The sequence below is a fragment of the Micromys minutus genome (assembly GCF_963924665.1).
Source record: "Micromys minutus genome assembly, chromosome: 6".
In the NCBI taxonomy this organism is placed as follows: domain Eukaryota; kingdom Metazoa; phylum Chordata; class Mammalia; order Rodentia; family Muridae; genus Micromys; species Micromys minutus.
In genome coordinates, this window is record NC_137975.1 from 25127739 (window position 1) to 25150835 (window position 23097).

General features: G+C 48.7%; 2 protein-coding genes across 2 annotated transcripts; both read left to right on the forward strand.

The window, feature by feature from the left end:
• Positions 1–2111: 2111 nt before the first annotated feature.
• On the forward strand, positions 2112–12488 carry GOLT1A (golgi transport 1A; the record flags this gene model as incomplete). Its single annotated transcript, XM_080918079.1, has 5 exons — positions 2112–2136; positions 10074–10165; positions 10938–11116; positions 11810–11873; positions 12447–12488. The coding sequence occupies 5 exons, from the start codon at positions 2112–2114 to the stop codon at positions 12486–12488; spliced, it is 402 nt and encodes a 133-aa protein (XP_080774205.1).
• Positions 12489–18134: 5646 nt separating this feature from the next.
• Positions 18135–20698, forward strand: KISS1 (KiSS-1 metastasis suppressor; the record flags this gene model as incomplete). Its single annotated transcript, XM_080917884.1, has 2 exons — positions 18135–18237; positions 20406–20698. The coding sequence occupies 2 exons, from the start codon at positions 18135–18137 to the stop codon at positions 20696–20698; spliced, it is 396 nt and encodes a 131-aa protein (XP_080774010.1).
• Positions 20699–23097: the final 2399 nt, after the last annotated feature.

A 23097-nucleotide genomic window follows, 5' to 3' on the forward strand; every position in this document is an offset into this window, starting at 1 on the left:
ATCCATTAGGACTCTATTCATTAGATCCAAAAGCACAACTCTGCCTCTGATTGGTTGTGCTTTTCTGTAATGGTCTCCGTGGGTTGCAAAAAGGCGTGGTAAGGACTACATTTCCCAGGCTAGACTTTGGAGAAAGACTCTTCAAATATTTGTTTTGGGGGTGTGCTCTCATTAAATTGTTCTGGCTGACCTTGCCATATAACTGTGGAAGGTCTTGAACACATGACCCTCTTGCTTTTAGCCTATGGGTAGCTGGAACAACAGATCTGTGTAGCTTCTAGGGTCAAGTTTTAACAGTGTCTGCTCCCCACTGCTGCGGGGAGGTGCTCTTTCTAAAGAACAGTTTTTACTAAATAGTACGAATTGGCCCCAAATTCACTGTGGAGCCCAGACTGGCCTCAAACTTGAGCTTCTCCTGCCTCAGCTGCTTGAGGACAAAGACCACACCCCTGTGCCACGGCTAACTTGTTTACTTGTGCACATATACATTTCTGTTTCTTCAAACAATGACTCAAGGTTATTGGTGGTTTGTTTTTGTATTCGAGACAAAGTCTCAGGAAGTAGTCTTGACTAGCCTAGCACCAAGTCTGTAGAGCAGGCTAGACACCAGTTCAAAGAGATCAACCTGCCTCTGCCTCCTGAGGGAGGGAATTAAAGGCAAGAGCTGCCACACCCAGCCTGTCCCCTACTTTCTATTTCTTTTCAATTCAGACACTTGTTATTATGCATAGTACAAATGTTTGCCTGCTTCCTGAGCAGCTTCTCTTTTTGACATTGTATTTGTTTAGTGTGCACCTCTCGGTCTCTGTCACATAGAGTCACAGGCAGTTGTGAGCTGTCCGGTGTGGGCACTTGGTGCTGAGAACCAAACTCAGGTCCTCTGGAAGAGCAGGAAATGCTTCTAACCACTGAGCCATCTCTCCAGCCCCATGTGCGCCTCCTTGGAGGCCTTGCCTGAGCTTTTGTATTCTAAAAAGCATCACCACGTCTCATGAATTATTTGCATGTTCCTTTGGTGTGGCTTTCAGTTTTCATGGCTCCATGACTTCATGGAGTCTAGCCATAGATGTCAGTCACATCATCTGAGATCTTCATGCCAGGATAAGGGGCACATTACAAAGGGGACCCTTGGGAATGGAGAAAACACCATCAGAAACCATCTGCCTCTTCTCTTTCTTATAAAGGTTTTTTTTAAATTATTTTATCTGTATATTTGCCTGGACTGCATGCATACCTGGTATCTATTAAGACCAGAACAGGGAATTGGATCCCCTGGAACAGGAGTTACAGATGATTGTGAGCTGTCATGTATGTGCTGGGAGCCAAACTTGGGTTCCCCAGCAGAAGCAGCAAGAGCTCTTAACTGCTGAACTAGCCCTGAGGCCCCCATCTGCCTCTGCCAGGCTTACAGAACAGGGAAAGATGTACCCATGTCTATCTAGCTACTGAGTGGATCGACGCAGGTCCCCTATCTGTCCTGCCTTCTCCGAAAACCTATTCTCTATCTGCTCAACCTCACCAGCCCATCAGAGCACTGGAAGGGAAAGGAACTTGGAGTATGAATGTGGGCCCCTGGTATCTCTCATGTGTGTTAGTACAAAGAAGGAAAAAAATGGCCAGCACATTTTTAAGCTGAGTGTAGTGGCACATGACTTGAATCTCAGCACTTGCAGAGGCAAGCAGATCTCTGTGAGTTCAAGACCAGTCTGATCTACATAACATAGGGAGTTCTAGTCTAGCCAGGAGAGACTGTCTAAGAGCAAACAAACACACACACACACAAACCCAGAAGGGCAGGGCACCACTCCATCTCTTCCCATACCCTCTACCAAGCAGGAGAGAAGACCAGGCGTGCCCAGACTCTTGCCTTTCCATTTCCAAGACATTCAGAGGAGATGGGCCAGAAAGGGCCTTGTGAGTGTTGGTTTCAGAACAGGTCTGTGTATCTTTAAGTAACCATTTGCGTGGGGGAATGTGGGAGGGTGAGAGTTAATGATTTACCAGAGACTCTTTCACTGTTGCCAAGGGTCAGCTTCCCGGGGAACATGCCCAGGATCCTCTGGGCTCTCTACTAGACAGCTGACCAGGAAGGCCCCCCAGTGGACGGAAACATGATCTCCATCACCGAGTGGCAGAGTGAGTGAGAAGGCTGCTGGGAGCCTGTGGGGGTGAGGAGGGGGTCCCTACTAGGGCGAGTGAACATGTGCTCTCCCCAACCTGGTTCTTCTGCCAAGACCTACAGATGTGACCTCTGGAGCCAGCAGTTGGAAGCTGCTGTGCTGGCATCCTCGAAGCAGCAGGGTCAGGGAGAGTGTGATCTCTGCCGTGTAGAGGGTGGGGCCAGCCCAGGCAAATTCACAAAGCAGGCTGAGCTCACCTCGCCCACAGTTCTGAGAACTAGGATGCCTCCGCCATTCAGACACCTCCCCGAAACCTCAAGCTCACCCCAAACATCCTTTCTTTTCCTTCAGAGAACTAGGTGGAAGACAGCCGGGGAAGAGTAGGTTGTCCACTGGGAAGGGAGGATGGCTTAGCCTCTGAACCTCCTTTCTCCTCAGTGAACCTATGGTAATGTTTGCTTTTGGCCAAGCACTGTGCCAACGCAGAAGGGAATACCAAGAGTATGACAGGCGAGCCCTCTGTTTCCTACCTCTAGCAAGGGAAGGCAGGCCATTGGCTCATGAAAAAGTGTCTGTGTAGCAGGTAATAAGAGCTCCATTCCCAAACTAAACCAAAACAGTGTAAAGGGGCCGTGGCATTTGAAGTATGTGTATGTGTACTTGAGTATTCATATCCGTTGTTCAGAGAAGGCTTTGTTGGAAAGGGTCCTTAATGCAAAGGACTACAGGAAGTGAGAAAGTAGTCTGCGCAGCCATCGGCAGGGAGAATGTTCCAGGACAAAGGTCCTAAGACGTTATATCCCTGGTGTGTGAGATTCAACAAAGAGGCTGATATGGCTGAAACATTATAGGCAGAGGAGAGCTTGGGCGAGGAAAGTTCCAGAGAGGTAGCCCATGCTGGACCACTGTAGTAGCCCATGCCGGACAAAGTTTGGAGCATGCTGTATGCGAGAGGTGTATTGCATTTGAAGAGCTCACTCTGACTGCTGGAGGGAAACTAGACTGTAGAGGGCGAAGCAGCAATGAAAAGACCCTTCCAGGGTAAGAGAAGGGGGGACCCAGGATGTGAGCCTTGCAGAGATGGGGAGTGGTCCTGTGGGCCTGTTTGGAGGAATTTTCTGGAAGATGGAGTGTGAAATATGAAGGGATAAAAGTCAGGGGAGTGTCCCGCAAGGACAGGGAAGTGGGAAGCAGGAGCCAGGTCTAAACAGGCTGGACGTGCTTGTCTCAGACATCCAGGATAGACTTTAGGCAGGGAGTAGAGGGTAAGGGTCTGAACTCCAAGGGGCTTGTCTAGAAAGAGAAATGAGGGAGTCAACATGTACATAGCTGGTACGTAAAACCACGAGAGTCCCTAAATCCCAGGGCATAGCCTCAGCCTCCCCAATTCCTAGAGCCCTGGGGTGCAGATGTTAATGTTATGGGGGTTGTCCTCGACACTGTGAAATTTCAGCAGTACCCTCTGGCCACCCAGCAGGTGACAGCAGTCAACCCTTGTGACAATCCAAATATCTCCCTACACACCTCACCAAAACTGCTCCCTTGCATTCCCAGAGCCCTGAGGCAGGGGCATGCTGACAATGCTACTAAGTTCATTAGCCTTCAAGGGTGCTATTATGCTCTTAGAGGCTGTGACGTGTCCTGTGATGCTTGGTCCTGTGAGAGAGAAAAATGACAAGATTGCGGTCAGAGCACAGAGGCAGAGACAGGCTTCCCTGAGGTTCTGCCGTTTAAAGCACAATGGAAACCTCAGATCCAAAGGTCCTGGGGCAGGAAAGCCTGGGCACCATAAGTCAAAGGCAGTGTTTGAGGAAAAGGGGAAGATGTTCGATAGCCCCCCTTGTATACAGGATCTGTAAGGCATGTATAGAAAAAGGTCCCTCATTGCAAGCAGGTGGAATAGGCAGGATGCTGTATGATCAGATGGTACACTTTCAGTCCTTGAGCTCTGTGTGGAGTGGTGACAAGCAGGAAACAAGAGGCTAGTGGAGACTGTTGGGGAGGGGATCCCGGAGGATGGCTAGGAGTGACGTGGTGAGAATGAAGAAGCATGGGGGGTTTTGGATGCTTCTGGAAGCAGCTGCCTGATACCAGATTAGACAGGGTGGGCGGCAGGCGCCTCCAGGGACTTGGCAGCCAGTGGTGGCGGAGATGCTGGAGGCTCAGGATAAAGAAAGGAAGGCTGATCACAGCTTGGGACCAGTGGTGTGCGGAGTGTCAGAGAGAAAGCCAAGCTGCTGGCTAAGCAAGCAGTGGGGTCTCAGGCATCCTGCGAGCGAGAGATAAATGTTGACATTGTCAGCGCACGGGCAAGCATTTAAAAACACAGGAAGGTGTGGGAAAACAGAATGAGGAGATACAGGAGCTGGGCCCAAACCCTGAGTGAGCCAAATCACAGAAGAAAGTAGGAGCTGGCATAGGGGGATGGGCGTGGGAGGAGGAGGTACAGCTAGCAGGCAGGACGAAAATCAGAAAGTATTCTGGGAGCCAAGAGAAGACGTTCCAACCAGACAGTGACCTGCTGCCCACTGACTGACACCCACATGGAGATCTGGGTTATTTATGACCAACACAAGAACACTCTGCAGAAGTGGAAACGCTGGGTTGGTTAAGGTTACATTTCAGGGTCTCAGCTGTATTTAAGACCTGAGCACGCATCATACCCTGTCAGGTTCAGTTTTGTTTGTGAAGTGGAGTTAAACACAGCCCCCTGGCAGGCGGTTATGTTAAGATGTGAAGTGTGCAGGACATCGCATGGCTATCAACTGCCCATTCCTACTGTCAGCTGTTCTCCGTGCGGAACAATTCTGTCTGGAAATCATCTGACAGAACACAAAGGGGTGCTCAAAGTGGGGTGTCAGGGCCCCAAGCCTGTGGGCAGCGTTCCATGGGTAGTCAGAGTGGGGCATTCCTAAGGAGTGAAGGTAGGGCCCTCATGATGAACGTTCTCGGTTGTCAACTTGGCTGGATCTGGAGTGACCACAATCCAGAAATGGAGGGCACACCTGTGATCAAGATCTTGAGGCTGGAAGACTCGGTGCCTTTAATCCAGATTTGGAGGCACACCTTTAATCTGGCCCATACCTCCTGCTGAAGGTCTACATAAGGCAAGGGAAGAAGGAACAGCTTGTTCATTCTTTGTCTGCTTACACTTACTCGTCAGCACATCTGTGGGAACCTACTTCCTCAGGATTCCAACTTATACAGAAGACCAGCTGAAACACCCAGCCTCGGGGGACCGAGAAAATAGTAGATTCTTGGACTTTCCAGTCACAGCTGCCCATTGTTGGGCTAGTTAGACTACAGCCTATAAGTCATTACAATCATCCCCCCCCCCACTTTTAAGATTTTATTTATTTATTATGTATAAGTAGACTGTAGCTGTCTTCAGACACACCAGAAGAGGGCATCAGATCCCATTACAGACGGTTGTGAATCAACATGTGGTTGCTGGGATTTGAACTCAGGACCTCTGGAAGGGCAGCCAGTGCTCTTAGTCACTGAGCCATCTCTCCAGCCCCAATCAATCCCCACAAGTTCTGTGACTCTAGAGGATCCTGACTTACACAGCCCTCATAAGAAGGGCCCAGCACACCACCTAAAGAGTAGAGATGGATCATCAGTGGGAGTCAGGCTAGAAGCCGGTGCACCATGAGGCTGCAGGAGGTATACATGGTGATGTCAGGCAGACAGCTCTGCCTGTGGATTCTGACATGGGAAAGTTTTAGGCAAAGCAAAACAAGCGGCCTGAATCTTCAGAAGACCAAGGTCATGTTGAGTTCCGACTGAGGGAAGCACACTAAAGATAGCACATGATGATGAACTGTGTTTTCATATATGAAATATTATTATATAATATATTATATATTACATATTATATATTGGGCATGAGGTGCTTGAGAAAGAATAAATATATTACTCCTTACATAGGCTTGGGTTGAAAGACCCATGCCCGTGCTCCAGGTCATAATGCCCTGAAGCAAAAAAAAAAAAAAAAAAAAAGACATTGAAGCTGGCTTCACCTGATGCATTATAAAAAGCTATGCCTGGCCGCCTGGCTTTGGCTTCTCCCCAACCAGAGTAGGCAGAGGGCTACTTCCAGAAACAGTTTGGGAACTGCAGGACCTAGTGACCAGCAGCTGAAGAGTCGGGGACTCAAACGACATACAGCATGGGAGACCCAAAACTGGATGTCTGAAACCAGAGGAAGTCTCTACCCTTGGGAGGCAGTGCCCTCCCTGGGGCCAGGCTATACCGAAGCATCTACTTTACTCCCTGCTTTTTGCTTTGTAATTTGTGCAGCAGGGGGCGCTGTGACCTCTGTCGGGATCATGGATCATGGACCATTACCTACAAGCGCATCTGTCGTTCTGTGTTATCTGTATAAGATAACCCCACCCTAAACCCCACTACCTTCTCTGCCATGGCTGCTATCCTGAAGGGAACTTCGGATTCAGCCCCCTATTCTTGAATTTGACTGAGTCACGAAACTACAGTAGAAGCAACAGAAGGGGTTCATTTTGAAGCCGTGTGAGAGAAACCCACTTCCTAATATCCGTCTATGTGTAAAGCTGAATGCCGGGAGCAACTCTGTGTGCTCTATAAAAAGTCCAGCCCCAACAGAGGGGAGCTCTGGGATTGCGCCAGCCTGTGGAGAAGACTACAAAACAAACTGGAAAGTGATCATCGAGCAGAGCGCCGTTAGAAGATGTCTAACATAAGAGAAACGAGCTGCTGTAGTCAGTGGGGGTGGAGACACACACCCGTAATCCCAGCACTGAGGAAGCTGGGACAGGGGGACTCCCTCGAGATACATAATGGCATTAAGTCTCAAAAACTCCAAAATAATTACACACATACACACAGAGAAACAGAATGCTTGATTCATTGGTCTGTTGATTGGTTGGTTTACGTTTTTTTGAGACAGAATCTTATTCTATAGCTCAGGCTAGCCCCAGACCTGCCATAACTCCCCACCTTTGTCCCCTGAGGCTGGGATTGCAGCATGCACCACCACACTTGGTGTTTTATTTTGTTTTGAGTCAGGGTTTTACTCTGATCCTGAACTCACAATCCTGCCTCAGCCTTCTGACTTCTGGCATGCAGACACACACTGCTGGGCAGGGCATGGATTCCTGTCTGTCTGTGCCCGCGGGTCACTTTGGAGTCTGCCATATCTCAGGACCTTCTCCAATAAGGAGTTTCCTTATAGTAGTCCTCAGAATCTTAATAGAAATCCAAAGGGGTCCTGGGTGTTTCCAATGACACCAGCACACATCTTCTGACATGCGCATCGGGCCATGAGCTCACTACTGTGGCCACTCCTGGCTTCTGCTTCCGCAGGGACAGCTAGCTCAGTGTCTAAATGCCTCATGGCCTTCTGACTCAAGTCTCCCTTTGAAAGCAAGCAGCAGGGAGTCATGGTCAGAGTGGGTGGACTGGTGTTCACGGCTCTGCTGCCCTCCTCAGAATGACATTCAAGGAGAATCTGAAAAACTTAGGTTCTTTGCAAAACAGACAAGCCAGCAAGCAAAGGAACAAACAAGTCAAGTCTGTTCAGGGCAGACATACAGACATCTTAACAAAACAAAACAAATAGTAAAACCAAAAAAAAAATGTTCACACCGTGGCTCCACATTTAGGGAAGGTTATGCTATGAGAATGGAGTTGTGATGTATGTTTTTCTGGCAAGTGTCAGGAGAGAACAAGATTTTGCTCTTTGTGTTGTTGTTTTCAGACAGAGTCTCAGTCTGTAGCCTTGGCTGTCTGGAACTCACTATGTAGACCAGGCTAGCTTGTGACTCACATAGTCTGGCTCCCGAGTGTGCACCACCATGCCCAGCTGATGACGTACGTTTAAAACATCATATACACTGTTTTATAATAATTACTTAAAACACAAATGGAACAGCAATGAACACCCACAGTCCCAGCCATACAGAAGGCTGAGGAGAAAACATTACAAGTTCAAGGACAGCCTAGGCTACAGACCATGACCTCGTCTTGGAGGTGGGCGATTGGATGTAGTGCTTGTCCAGCACATGGAGTAAGGCCCTGGGTTCAACTCCCACTACTGCAACAAATTCCAAACATCTTTAATCATTCAAGCTAAACTAATGTGGTAATGGTCCTCCAGCACCACACCATCCGCAGAATGACAGTGGACAGTCACCCTGTCCCCAAGGGTGAAACACAAAGAGCACAGCCATCCTAAGGTCCCAATGTGCTGTATTTTGCCCAGCTGTCCTGGGTGCTGAGAAGTTTAGTTCAGGCCAGCATCTTTGGGAATGGAAGGACGAAATAGGTTTAGACATACCATGAAGGCTTGTCAGAAACCTGAGATTCCACCTCAAAATCCAAAGCAATAACTCTCAGTGTGATACCACCTCTTCTGGAAGTGTGGCTGTTATTTAAAAAAATTGAAATTGAGGCTGGAGAAATGGTTCAACGGTTAAGAGCACTTCTTCTTCTTCCAGAGGACCCATGTCCCAGCCCCTATGCCAAGAGGCTTATAGCTGCTTGTAACTCCAGCTCCAGGGTATCTGACCACCTCTTCTGGCCTCTGCATGTGCACACACACACATACATACACATAGTGAAAAAAGTTATTTATTTTTATGTATTCTAGTGCTCTACCTGCATGTACACCTGTGTGCCAGACAAGGTCATCAAATCCCACTATAGATGCTTGTGAGCCACTTTGTGGATGCTGGAACTTGAATTCACGACCTCTAGAAAAGCAGCCTTTTTACCTTGAGTCATCTCTCCAGCCTCCTTTAAAAAAAAAAAAAAAAAAAAAAAGGAAATCAAGGGTGTGGGAGCCTTGTGCCCTGGGAACAGGAGAGTGAAGGAAAGGAGCCAATCTGGAAAACAGTACCAAAGCTTCTCAGATATCAGAGGGAGATCATGTGTCCCAACAACCCCACTTCTGGCTGTAAATCAAAAGACCTGAAAGCAGGATTCCATTGTTTGTCTGTTGAAATAGGTGCTTTGTAGCCCACCACAGTCCAAAAGAGCCAAGGATGACACAAACTCATCACTTTCCTGCCTCCACTCCCCAAGTGCCAGGACTACAGACCTGCATGCTCTCTTTGAGAGCAAGATCTCAAAGACTGTACTTCAAACAGAAGTAACCTTTTAGATTTTATTTTATGTGCATTGACATTTTGCCTGTATGTATGTCTGTGTGAGGGTACCAAGTTCCCTGGAACTGGGGTTATAGACAGTTGTGAACTGTCAGATAGATGCTGGGAATTCAACCCAGGTCTTCTGGAAGAGCAGCCAGTGCTGTTGACCAGTGAGCCATCTCTCCTGCACCGGAAGAATCTTTAGAATATTGTGTTAGGTGGAGCAAGCCAGCCACAAAGGGTTCCGTTACTATGAGGTTCCTAGAGTTGGCAAATTCAAATGAAGGGAAAGTCTATAGGTTGGTAGATGAAAATCTCAGTTTTGTAAGATGAGTTGCCCTGGATGAAGAGGATGGTGATGGCAGCCCAGTAGTACCAGCACTACGCAGTTCCACAGGAATTAATAAAGTTGCTTAGCTGCTACTCAGGAGGCAGAGGCAGGTTCGGGTCAGCCTGGGTTACATGGGAAACCCTGTCTCAAAAACACAAACCAAGAAAGAAGTTAAGATGGTGAGATATATTTTCAAAATTTAGAGTGCAAAGTTTTTAGAGTATTTATTTGATTTGTGTGTGTGTGTGTGTGTGTGTGTCTGCGTGCGTGCCCACATGAACAGGTGTATCTTAGTGTCTATCTATATCACATGCATGCAATACCAGTGGACACCAGAAGAGAGCACTAGATTTCCCCCCAGAACTGGAGTTAGAGGTGGATCTCAATTCTCAGCATACAGTGTGTACTGAGAATTAAACCCAGGTCCTCTGAGAGCCCACATGGGGCACCTGACCTGTGTGGTAGGAAAGCTCAGATTCTCCTTACCTCTTGCAGAAATTGGCGTGGGCATCACCGGCTTCGGAGTCTTCTTCATCCTCTTCGGGATACTCCTGTACTTTGACTCCGTGCTCTTGGCTTTCGGAAACGTGAGTACCCCAGTACTAGGTACCTCAGTACTAGGTACCTCTCTGGGATAGCCAGGAGGGTCAGATCCTGGCCATTGAGGGTTAGATGAAGACTTTGGTGGGGGGATAGACCAAAGATCCTGTGAAGAGCCTGAAATTTATTACACCAAGCCCTAGATGAGGTCCTATGGCTCCCATGATCTATTAGACCCTGTTCCTGCCATTGGATCCCTGCATCTAGGAACATGGGTGTAACTGGTACCTACATGACAACAGGGGCTGAGGAAAATCCAATGTTAGATGAGCACTTCCTAATGAAACAGGGGCTGGGAGGAAGGAGTGGATAGAAGACAGTTGGGAAGGAACTGGAGGTCACAAACAGTTGTAACACTGAGAGAAAAGGCATGGTGGAGGTGTGGGTGGGGCATGGAACATACCAGAATTAAACTGGAGAGATCAGTTTTATGGAAGCCTGGGCCCCCCATGGACCAATAGGAGCCATAGGGGAAGGTTTTAGCAGAACGGCAAAGTGGGGGCTCTTTAGGAACTTCGGGTACAACTTCTTGTCTGTAAAAGGGGAGGGCCCCACTCCTCAGTAGCCTCTACTTGATGAAAAGCTTGGAGCTGAGGAGCTTGGTGGGAAACTAAAGATTTTCAAGCTCATCCCTCTGCCTCAGGGCATTTCTGTTCCATACTGGCTAGAGCCATCCCCAGCTCTGGGATTCAGCCCCACTACTGGGTCACCCCCACCCCCGGTCCTGAGGATGGGGTGTAACTTGCCATTGGCCTGCAGCTGCTGTTCCTGACTGGCCTCTCCCTCATCATCGGCCTGAGGAGAACGTTTTCCTTCTTCTTCCAATGGCACAAGCTCAAGGGGACCAGCTTCTTCCTGGGGGGTGTCGCCATTGTACTGCTGCGCTGGCCCCTGCTGGGCATGCTCCTGGAGGCCTATGGGTTCGTTAGCCTCTTCAAGTGAGTACCATTTTCCTCAGCCTCCGTGTCCCCACGGTTTAGGGAGAAGTGGCTCAGCCAAGGTTCAAATCTCTAATCTCCTCACTCATCCAAGACACTGGGGTCTGCTCCCCGGCCTGGCTTCCTCCAAGCCCTGTGAGAAATCAGGAACTCATCCCCTGCCAGGCCTAGCCATTTTGAAAGGCAAAGGAAGCCTCAGCATGGGGATGCTGAGGCACAAGGCCACACCCACATGAACACAACCTCCAGCCACCATCCATGCCAGGAGCTCAGCCGTGATTGAAGACCTTCTCCATCCCATCCAGTGAAGAGAAGGCATCGGTCTAGGATGATGATGGTGATGATGATGATGATGATGATGATGATTATTGTAATTCACAGAATGTGTATCCTTTGAGCATGGCTTTATGTGAGGTCCTATGACATAGGCACAAATACAGCTAAGCGCCTGTGAAAACTGGCCATGGGTTCTGAGAAGTGAGGGATGTATTCAGTGTATACAGTGTCAGTAAGAGACAGGGCCTCCGTGTGACTGTAAGACAACTGGGCTCTAGCTGTGGTTCTCAGCCACTTTACTCTGTTGCTCCTCTCCTCAGCGCCCAGGGCCCAGTGGCTGCTCTCAGAGGAGTAGAAGCTACCTTACCCTTCTCCTCCTAGGCCACCACCGACCCCTGTCCTCTCTTCTATTCCTAGGGGCTTTTTCCCTGTAGTCTTTGGCTTCCTGGGCAGTGCTTCTAACATCCCCTTCCTGAGCACAGTGAGTAGGCGGGGCTTGGGCTTGGCCTTGGTATCTGGGGTGGGGAGGGAGCACATGGACCTGACTAAAGTGCTACTCTAGGTGCAGTAGACCCCTCCCCTATATTCTCTGAGACACACCCACCCCTTTTCCCTACCCCTTCCCCATTTGATAAGATCAAAAGTAGGCTAGAAAGGCTAAGGTGTGGGTGGAGAGGAGACAGACATTAACAGCTCCTCAACCAAAAAAACAAAACCTTTAGGCCATCCAAAGGTCCCTGAGATTTCTGGTATACCTGGTTAAGTCTGGGCTACAGAAATATATAACATCTCGTGACATCAAGAAAAGCAGGGAGCAGAGCCTGTCCGGGCCCCACATTCATCTTTAGAGTACCTCACAGGAGCACACTGAGATACCCAGGAAGGGGCCAGAACACACAGCTTAGAGCGCTTGCCAGCTGGGTACACCCCGCCCCCCACCATTCCCCACGTGTAGCATAGCATAGGCCCCATCTCAAGGCCAGCTGGGAAATAGCTTGTGTATTGAGTCTGCTTCCCACTCTTTGTCTGGAATAATGATTCTTGGTTCCCACAGCTGTTCCAGAGGCTTCAAGGCTCCTCCAGCTCAATGGTCTGAACTGCCCGGGTGAGCTCCTTGAACTTGGATTGTTGGATGGGGCTGGAAGGGGAACCGGGGCTATTTTCATGAGCCCCCTCCCCAGCACTGACTTACTTCCTGTCATACATGGGCGTCTCCAAGCCCAGGAAAGATGGAGCTGAATGATGAAGCATAATCCGCCCCCCCAGTCATCTCCAGAGACTGTCAGGAGCAGAGATCCTGGCCATGACACCCAGCTAGGACTGGATGCAAAATTTTCACCCTGACTTCATGCAGGAGAGTGAAGATTAAATCCCCAATCTGTGAATGTATCTGAGATTTGGAGTTGATGTCTGTAGCCCAGTGTGTCCATCCCAGCCTTAGGGCAGGCGACAACACCACCCTTGACCCTGATCCCACAAGATGTTACCAAAAGTTCTAAGAGTCAGACATAAAAAGATGTCTGTCCTCGGTATATTGCTCACGCTGACACTGAACCTACTAAAAGATTTGATGTGATTCTAAGCATTAGTTAACATCAGGCAGCTATGAGAACTGGCCCCACATAGCATCAGGAGGAGTACCCCAGACATGAGGTGACCACTTCCCCACAGGATAGAGCTGGTACACAAACAGCCTTCTGCATGGGGGTAAATAGTGCCACTCAGAGAACCCAGCCTGACAGGAGCTGGTCCTTGTTCTGGGGAAGCCCCTCTTCTCATGGTAAAAAGAGCTTCTTTGTCTTGTTTTGTTTTTCTGAAACAAGGTCTTAGGTTGGCCTGGAACTCACAACCATCCTGCCTCAAATGTCCTGAATGATAGGACTATATGTATGATGCAATATACTGACTTAAAAAGAGTTTGTATAGACCAAAGAGAGAGCATAGGCTGGGCTTCAGTGGCACACTCTTTATCCCAACACTTGGGAAGCAGAATCAAACACCTCTGAGTTCAAAGCCAGCCAAAGCTACAGCGAGCCCCTGTCTCAAATAAAATAAAATAAAATAAAATAAAACACAAACAAACAGCAACAACCTTGAGGGAAGAAAGGAGGGAGGGAAGAAAGGAGCAGAGTCACTGTGAGTGTTCACTGGGGTAGGTGTAGGGTACACACACACACACACACACACACACACACACATGTTCTGGTAAATATTTTAAAAGGATGCCTGGTTACTGCTCTGCACGCCTGCCCGCTCACTGTGACCGGGGTGGGCTATGAGCTGCTCCAGCGTGACACCCCGCCACACCACTTTCTCTCACAATTCCCTTGGTGGGTTGTTACCAAGCCAGACACACACGTCCCAATTCTGCGGTTGGCTTGGTGTGCCTCACCATTGCACTTTCTCTTGAACTCAATTAAGTCACTACATGAAAGAACATGCCACACAACACCTCTGATCCAAATAATTTTCTCATCTAGACAGCACAAAGTCTTGTAAACCCATCCCTTTAAAATACTCATAACAACCCGTATCTATGCAGAGATGCACAGAGGGGACCATCTTTGTCTTCCTCCATCTTCCCTCTTCTCTTCCTCTCTCCTTCCTCTTTCTAAAACTTTGTTCCTGCCTACCTTTCCTTCTAGTCCAATGACAGGCCTTATGCCAGCCTTCTTTTACTTTCAACTTCCTCATACACAATATATATATGATACACACACATATGTATGATACACACATATGATATATATATATGATACACACATTTTATATATATATATATATATATGATACACACATACTTGTGTGTGTGTGTGTGTGTGTGTGTGTGTGTGTGTGTGTGTGTGTGTATTGTTAAGGCATGGAGAGCTGCCCAGTCTCCACATCTGCTTTCTCAAAGCCAGCTCAGTAATAGCAAATACAAAATAGCCATTCCTTCTCCCTCCTTTCCTTCTGTATAATTATAATTATCTTATTTTTGAGAGAGGATCTCACAAGTTAGAACAGGCTGTCTGTAGACTTAGAGCTCTGCCTGCCTATACCTCCTAAGTGCTATGGTTAAAGGAATGTGCCACCATGCCTGCCACTTTTTCATTTGTGGAGACAACATCTCACTCTGTTACCCATTCTGGTCTGGAACCCTCTGGGTATCCCACACTGGCAAAAACTCAACATCCTTCTGTCTCAACGAGCCAGGAGGTACAATTTCATGTGTGGGCTACTATAACCAACTTTGCCCTCCTTCCTAAAATACAACTGCTGTTATATATAATATATGTGTTATATATAGTATATATAATAAAATATATAATATATAATAAAATAATATAATTATATATAAATATATAATAAAACAATGTAATATATATGTTATAATATATTTAATAAAATAATATATAATATATATAACATATATATTATATATAACTGTCCAGCACATCTGGCCTTGTCACATCACATGCTTGTCAAACCCCTGTGTCATGCAGGTGCTCAGTAATTAGTGGAGTGAGGGGAGGAGAACCCACAGTACCACCTCCGGTCTCAGTTCACAGCCAAGACTCTGGTGGAGGCCAATCTGACCTGGATTTCTCTCAAAGAGGGCAGTCTGTGGGCATTGAGGAGCCTCTGGGTCAGACTGTGCCTTCCTCCTCCTCCAGCTTCTGTTGTCATCAAATTCACTTTAGTGCGTGTGTGTGTGTGTGTGTGTGTGTGTGTGTGTGTAGGCAGAGAAGGGCAAGACATTTCACATGTACACACTCCTCAGCCACTTTCTCTTCATTGTTGGGGGTAGAATGTGTCTCCAGCTGCGAGGGAGGGGTGTGGAGAGGCTAGAGATGATGGAAAAGTTATTGAGCTTTATGAGAGCAGCCTTGGATGGTTTCTGGGGGTGAGGAAGTTGCTGGCTCCAGACTTGAGAGCCAGAAGGCGGAGGCCAGAGGCAGGGCGTGGAGCCCTGAGGAGGGTCTGGGAGGGCAGAGGTGGGGTTATGCTTGGAGACGTCAATCACCCAGACTTCATAAAAGGGGCTGTGATCGGAGAGACAGACAGCTCCCCTCAGTGTGTTCCAACTACCCAAGTGGCTCTTCTCCCTCCAGCCCTCAAGCCAGGACCCAGCCAAGGTAGGCACACTGCTCACAGGACTTGGAACTGCCTGATTCAGGGAGGATCTAGAGGGGCAGGCCTCCAACCCAAGGCCAATTGAAGCATCAAGGCAGCAGAAAGCAAGGAAAGCTGGCTTCGGGGGATGTCTGGGTGAAGGTGTTGGCTTGTGTCTGTGTGTAAAGGCAAGATTGAGTGTTCTCAGGACCCATGCGTGCTGCATAAGGAGTGATTGGAGTGGGGAGACTCTTTGTGAGGACTACCGAAAGGGAACTGGGGGAGACCTTTGGATTCACGGGCTCACCAGGGCTTGTCTGAGCCTTTCCCCCAATACAAAACTAACTACATACATATGCTTCGAGCAACTTGCTAAGAACTGGGGAGGGGGAGATACCCCATCTTATCAAAAACCTTCTGAACATGCCTAGAATTTCTGTTGTTTCTAGATTCATGGCAGACCAGTTAAACCTCTTCTGGTTTCTTGCACACTGGGAGGGGGTGGGGTTGGGGGTGGGGAGATGGAGGTGTTCTTTTTCATTTCCAAACAGTTCGATTCTCATCCGTTGGGTGCCCTCTAGAGCAGGCAACTGAGAGTTATTGGGGTCTGGGGCGTTTGTATGTGTGGCATGTGTGTTACTTGTGGGATGTGTGTGTGAGGTGTTTGTTTTTCATATATTATGACATTTGTTCATTTATAATTTCTTTTTCTGTGCATGTGTGTGAGCACAGACCACCTGTGGGAGTCAGGGGACAACTCTTGGGAGTTGGTTTCCTTCTTCTACCTTGTGGGCCCAAGGGATTAAACTCAGTTAGTCAAGCAGGGTACCAGGCACATTTATCTGCTAAGCCATCTCACCCAGCCCATGTTGTATCATTATGTGTAGTGTGTTCCTATGTGGTGTGTGTGTATATGTGGGGTGAGGGTGTGTTGGGAATTGCTGTCCATGATGGGGCAGAGGACTAGAGGGACAAGAGGCAGACGTCTGGATCACCAACCTCCCAACCCCCCCTCCCCTTCCTCCCTCACCCCTGTTTAGAGAAAGAAACCAGGAGGCACCATTTGCAGAGCATTTGGACACATTCCTGCGCTCCTCAGACCCCTTTGGGGTATAGCCTGGAGTGGCTTTCTCTCCATATGAAACTCTAGCTTTGTATCCAGCAACCTCTATGCCCAGCCCTGCCTGCCATTCTAGCCCCCTGACATCAATCCAGGCAGATCCCCTGAGGTGAGCGGCTTCTGCAAGCCCTCTTCATCTGACACACAGGTTCAGGAGCCACCCCCAGCCTGGACCTACCGGGATGGGCTCCCCGGCTGACATCAGTTGCATTTTAACATGTGTCTGGGGCTATTTTGGAACGATCTACTTCTATAAGCTGCCTGTGAGTCAACTTCTTACAATAGACTTGAGATCTGGGGTCCCTGCATCCTTAGCATCCCAGCACCTACACAGTACTAATATGTAAGTCATTCCAGCAATGACTTCCAAACCCTAGTCCTTGTAACCAAGACTGTCTGGCTACTGGTTTTGGTGTCTACTGTATTTTCTATTCAAGCCTTACGGCATCTAGTCTGCTAGTCTAAGTAGCCATCTGAATAGGCAGCTGGTGACCAGGCTAGCCAATGGTGCCTGGAGATGGGTGTGGCTTATGTCTCGTGGGATGTGTGCAGAGAGTTTAAAATCAAGTGTGAGTCTGGAGTCAGATGGCAGGGGTTGGACTGGGGACACAGTGGCAGGATGCATGGTGCTGAGAAACCACACCTACCATGGGTCACAAGGATACTCCTCCCTTCTGCCCTTGGACGGAAGCCCTGGGTTCCACCTGTTGTGCCGCTAGCTCCCAGGGAACTTAATGTCATTTGTTGGACAGTTTCAAAGTGCTTGATGACTTTTGCAAAAGAAATTGGCCTTGGGAGCTGGAGAGGTGGAGTGGAGTGGGAAGCAGGAGAGGAGAGAGGCGGAGTGGCTGGATGAGGGTCAGGCCACAGGGCTCAGCAGTCAAACTGATGAGGCCAATTTAGTTCACAACCTCTCAGAGCCCATGAGAATAGAAGTGACTGATGGGCTGATGAGAGAAAGGCTTTTTCCGGTCCTGAATTACGGGCAATAAGACAATTTGATGATGGTCTCCAGGGCTTCGGAGGGCTTTGAGAATGAGCAGGATGATTGCCTCTTTCTTCCTTTTTTCCTGGAAGAGATAAGAAACTGGGTTTCTATTATGGGGGAGGGGTGCAGATTGAGGAAGGTGTAGCACCACGAGGGAGGGCAGAGCACAGGACCCAGCACAGAGGCTTGTTAAAGAATAGCTGAACCTCAGTGCTCACTCCTGCCTGACCTCACCTACCCCCTGACCACTCCCATGGATGACACTTCATTCTCCTTCAGCATCCTTCCCCTGCAAAACTTCCACCCAGAACCCCACCATTGTCCAACCTAAGTTTCTCACCCCTTCCCACCAAATCAGACCTTTCCCATTTTCCCTCCCATCTCCCATCCCTCGGTTCTGTTTCCTGTGGTCTTGCTTGGGGGTTTATCCTCTGGTCAGCGGGCTTTCTCCTCTCCCCAGGCTCTCTCTCTGACCTGGTCTTCATTGCCTCTCTGTCTCAGCCTCTGGACACATTGTGGACCTGCCTCTTCCTCCCAGGATGACCTCACTGGCTTTTTGGCATCTACTGCTTCTTCTCTGTGTCACGACCTTTGGGGAGCCACTGGCAAAGGTAGCTCCTGTGGTGAACCCTGGACCCACAGGTACACACCGTCCAGGAAAAGGGGACAGGAGAGTCATTGCACATGAGACTTGCTGTATTTTTCAGACTAGCCAAGCTACTGACATGAGTTCTATTTCTGCACTTGAGAAATACCCGGGGCTGGCCCAGGCCCTTCTGTGGTGAGCACCAAAAGCTCAGTTAGAGTGGGGGGCCTGTTAACCCTTTGTGATTTTCTCCTACCGTGCTCTCTGCTCTACCCCAAACACTTCTCTCTGTGGATGCTGGGAAGGGGCTTAATGTGTAAGTTTCTTTTATCTGTGACCTCAGATTCTTAAAGGGGACCTGAAAACAAACCCCAAAAATCTCAACACAGCTGGGTATGGTGGCACATGCCTTTAATACCAGCACTCAGAAGGTAGAGGCAAGTAAATCTCTTGAGTTCAAGGTCAGCCTGGTCCAGGACATCCAGTGTTCTGGTTTGTTTTTGTTTGTTTGTTTTAAAGACTTACTTATATACATGAGTACACTGTAGCTGTCTTCAGACACACCAGAAGAGGGCATCAGATTCCCATGACAGATGATTGTGAGCCACCATGTGGCTGCTGGGAATTGAACTCAGGACCTTTGGAAGAACAGTCAGTGGTCTAACCACTGAACCATCTCCCCAGCCCGCCCCCCCACCCCCAGCGAAGGCTCTGTTACACAGAGAAATTGACTCAAAAGAACAACACAGCTACAACAAAACCCTCAGCACCCAGACAAACCTTAATGCCTGTCAGCCTCACAGGCTCACTGGGGAGATTGATAAGCTGAAGAAACTAAAGCCCAAAGAGGCAAAGTGCTCCTCAAAGGCACTCAGCCAAATACTGACAAATCCCAGCGGGTGCCAGGATTCCGCCCAAGAGCATCATGGCTTCTGAGTCAGGGCATGGGTTTGAATTCTCCTAGGCTTTCAGTTTCTCTACATATTAGAGCATGCTTAGCCTTTCTGGACCTCAGATCTAAGGCATGGAATACAGGATACATCCTGCAAATTTGACATCATTGTACATAAGGAAAGCAATGGGAACAGGGACCTAAACGCTCTCTAATAGCGTCATCATTCCAGGACTAGGAACAACCCCATCACCATCCGGAAACACTGGCTACTGACCCTTTCTGGCCACACAGGTTATCCTGAGCTGAGGTTTATATGGGGAACTGAGATTTTTTCCTCCCACACCAGTTACCCAGAGAAGGTAGGAGGGGCCTCTCAGACTATTATTATTAATTTTGGACCACGGCCATACTCCTCTCCAAAGTGTGCCAGGGTGTGGAGGAGCCAAGTTCAAGGTCATCCTCTGCCCCAACACCCACTCACACTAGGCTTCTTTTTTTTACCACAATTGACTAGACATACTGTATACTCTGAGCTACTTGCCCTGTTTTACTAAATAAGAAAGAGAGAGAATTGAATGAGCCTTGTCTGTGAAGCGTTTTCAGAGTGAGCTTTCTGAGCCTCCAACAAGAAAGGACAGCCTTGTCCCTGGCCTGGGGAAGCTGAGCCTGGTAAGGTAATGCAGATAATGTTTGGCCATCACACTGATCTTGATACTGTGTGTTAGCGTTTGCAGTTGTCCTCAGAGACTAGAGTCAGGTCACAGGCGCAAGGGGACACGATGGCCTTGGCTCCACTTTTTTTTTTTTTTTTTTTTTGGTTTCTGTTACTCCACGTTTTTCATTAGCTATTACTTAATGAGCACAAGTTGAGGCCATACTATGTGCAGGGGTACTGTTTCAAGCATTTTTAGAGATGGAAAAATGAATCCTCCCCATCTCCCGGGGCTGCTGGACCACTCTGACTCCCAGCACAGACACTCAACTGAGGGACCAGGCAGAAAGCCCAGAAGAAGGCTAGAATGAGTCCCCCCATATACCCTACGTTTTTTTGGTTTTTCTTCTTCTCTAAATTGTTTGCTTCCTCAAAGGAAGTAGTTTTATAAACGTATTTAGTAGAATTCTACAAGCACTTGAAAGCAAAGCTATCGAAGGAGGGAGCAAACAGCCTGGCTACACGGACTAAGCGGCATCCTGGCCCCACACTGAGGTCAGAGCTGAATTTCTGAAGTTGAGGACCCAGGGCCAGCATCGGATACGGAGGGAAGTCTGAGCGGCGTCCAAAGCAAACCTTGGCATCCCAGCCTTACCTGTCTGTGCTCTCTGTCCTAGGCCAGCGGTCCGGACCCCAGGAACTTGTTAATGCCTGGGAAAAGGGCCCGCGGTATGCAGAGAGCAAGTCTGAGGCTGCAGGGCTGCGCCTTCGTAGGACGTCTTCTCCATGCACACCGGTCGAGAGCGCCGCGGGGCGCCAGCGTCCTCTGTGTTCCGCCCGCAGTCGCCTGATCCTTGCACCCCGCGGAGCGGTGCTGGTGCAGCGTGAGAAGGACCTGTCAGCCTACAACTGGAACTCCTTTGGCCTGCGCTATGGCAGGAGGCAGGCGGCAAGGGCAGCACGCGGCTGAGTGCAGAGTTGCAGGTTGATTGCAGCCCACCCCGTCAGCAGAGGCCAAGGCTTCTAAACTTGCGCAATAAAAGCAATGCTGTCGACTTGCCGTGTGTGATTCACACCCCCCCCCCCGACTTCTGCGAGCGGTGCGGGTGGGGGAGGGGGGAGGGACAGACCCTCTTCTCTCTTAATTGTCTCTTGTATGATTTCAAGATATCTTTGATGTCAAAGTCGATGCTTTTTAAACTACTTGTTAAGAAAGGTCCCTGCTGTTGCCCAAACATTGCAGCTCAATGCTTTAAATGCAAAACAAAAAAATTAAGGCTGGAAAAATGAATGACTCGGCCACTAAGAGTACTTGTAGCTCTTCTGAAGGAGAACTGTCCCCAACACCCAGAGGTACACAGCCAGCTGTAACTCCAGCTCCAGGGGATCCAAAGCCTTCTTCTGAATTCTTGGGCACCTGCGCTCCTGTGCACACACCCTTAGACAGACACACACACACATACGCCAATTACAAATAAAATCTTTAGATTTATCTTTTAAAATAAATTACTGAAAACTTTAAAACCTAAAAAGTTGCCCAAATTGAATACCACTTGAACACTTCAGCAAGATTGTCTTCTCTCTTTTTAAAAACACATATTTGTTAGAATGCTGGGTGTGGTTGTGTTTGTTTGTTTGTTTGTTTGTTTGAAACAGGGTTTCACTGTGTGACTCTGGCTGGCCTGGTACTAGACCAGGCTGGCTTTGAACTCACAGAGATTTGCCCGCCCCTGCCTCTCAAGTTCTGGGATTAAAGGCGTGCTCCACCATACCTAACCAAAAGATCAAGTTCTGAAGTGGGCCTCCTACTTCTGAGACTTCCTGTCCTCCTGGTGCACACTTTGAATGGTTGTGGAGTAGGACACAGACTCATTAAGTTCCTTCCATTCAACTTCCACACACCGGTCAGTTGGGATAAAGTGATCTGGAAGATGGCGCCAATGGCTGGCTGCCCTGTTCACAGAGGATTAACCCGAGCCCACCACCAGGCTTCCGTAGGGCTGCCTGGCTCCTGGGTATGGAGGTGCAAGGAGCATCTAGAATGCCCATCTCTCCCAGGGAAGAGAGTTACTGCTCTTTGCTTGTAATCAGCCCAGACCTTGTCTTCGTCCTGTCTTTACAGTGGAATGGCAAGGACATGAAAGATAAATGACTCGGAGTTCAAGCCAATGTCGGAGCTTAAGGGTTCTTTACCCCCGATCGCTGCGGAGCCTTCAAGACTCTTTAAAGATGACAGACTTCCAATCTGAGTTGACTCCTGAGGACCCAATAGCTGGGGAGAAGAAATTTGAGTAGAAAAAAGAGTAGAGTTTGTCATTAAGAAACCCTAGGGCTGGAGAGATGGCTCAGCAGTTAAGAGCACTGACTACTCTTCCAGCGGTCCTGAGTTCAATTCCCAGGTGGCTCACAACCATCTATAATGGGATCTGATGCCCTCTTCTGGTGTGTCTGAAGACAGCTATAGTGTGCTCATATACAGTAAATAAATAATATTAAAAAATAAGGAAACCTCAGGAAATCTATCCTCCTGCCCACAAGATGCCTCAGCCTAAGCTGACAGCCTTAGGTTCCCTAGTTCACCTCCAATGGATGACAAGGTCTCCTCATCCCTGTGTTGTGAATAATCATAGTGTTCTGCCAATCCCAGAAAACAGGACTATGAGGGGATGGAGGCAGAGCTATGTTGCTATGGTAACACAATCAGCTGGTGTGGTAATGAGACAACCTGCCCCCATCTCCATCTTTATCCTTGAAGCTGTCCTCCAGGATCTGCTGTGAGCTGGTGTTGAGGCATGTTGTGGTAGTGGTGTGACATTCTTGGTATTGGAAAGGTCACCCCAATAGCATGCATGCATTACAGTAGCTCCTGCAATGGAATAGACTCAACACCTCCCCCCATGAGTGTTTTTTTCCCACAGACCCCAGGACCGATCCTTTCCCTGGCGAAGCCTCTAGGTAAGAAGAGACTATGGGTCTCTGAACTTCTGCCCTCAGCCAAGCTTCTATGACACTCCTGTGGTTGCTGAGGCCAGAGGGAGAGTTGTCCCTTTAGGAGATGAACAGTGGGATGTGTTCTCTGCTACGAGAGGCAGCCCCTCTGCGTAAAACTAGAGTAAGTGAGAGAAACTGCATGCGGGCACGTGTGCATGCGGCTGTGTGACCTTGGGCATGGTGTCACGTTCTTCCTGTGACCACATTTGAGGTCTCAGCGGTTCTCATCCAGCACACATTTCATCCCCACTCCTCACAGTGCCGTGCACAGTGTTAGCTCACAGAATAGGAGACAGACTCAGAGGCGTAGGTGAACTGCGCCCACAAGATGTTCCCTGGAAAGGTGAAGAGGCAAGAGAAAGACACAGTCCCACATGT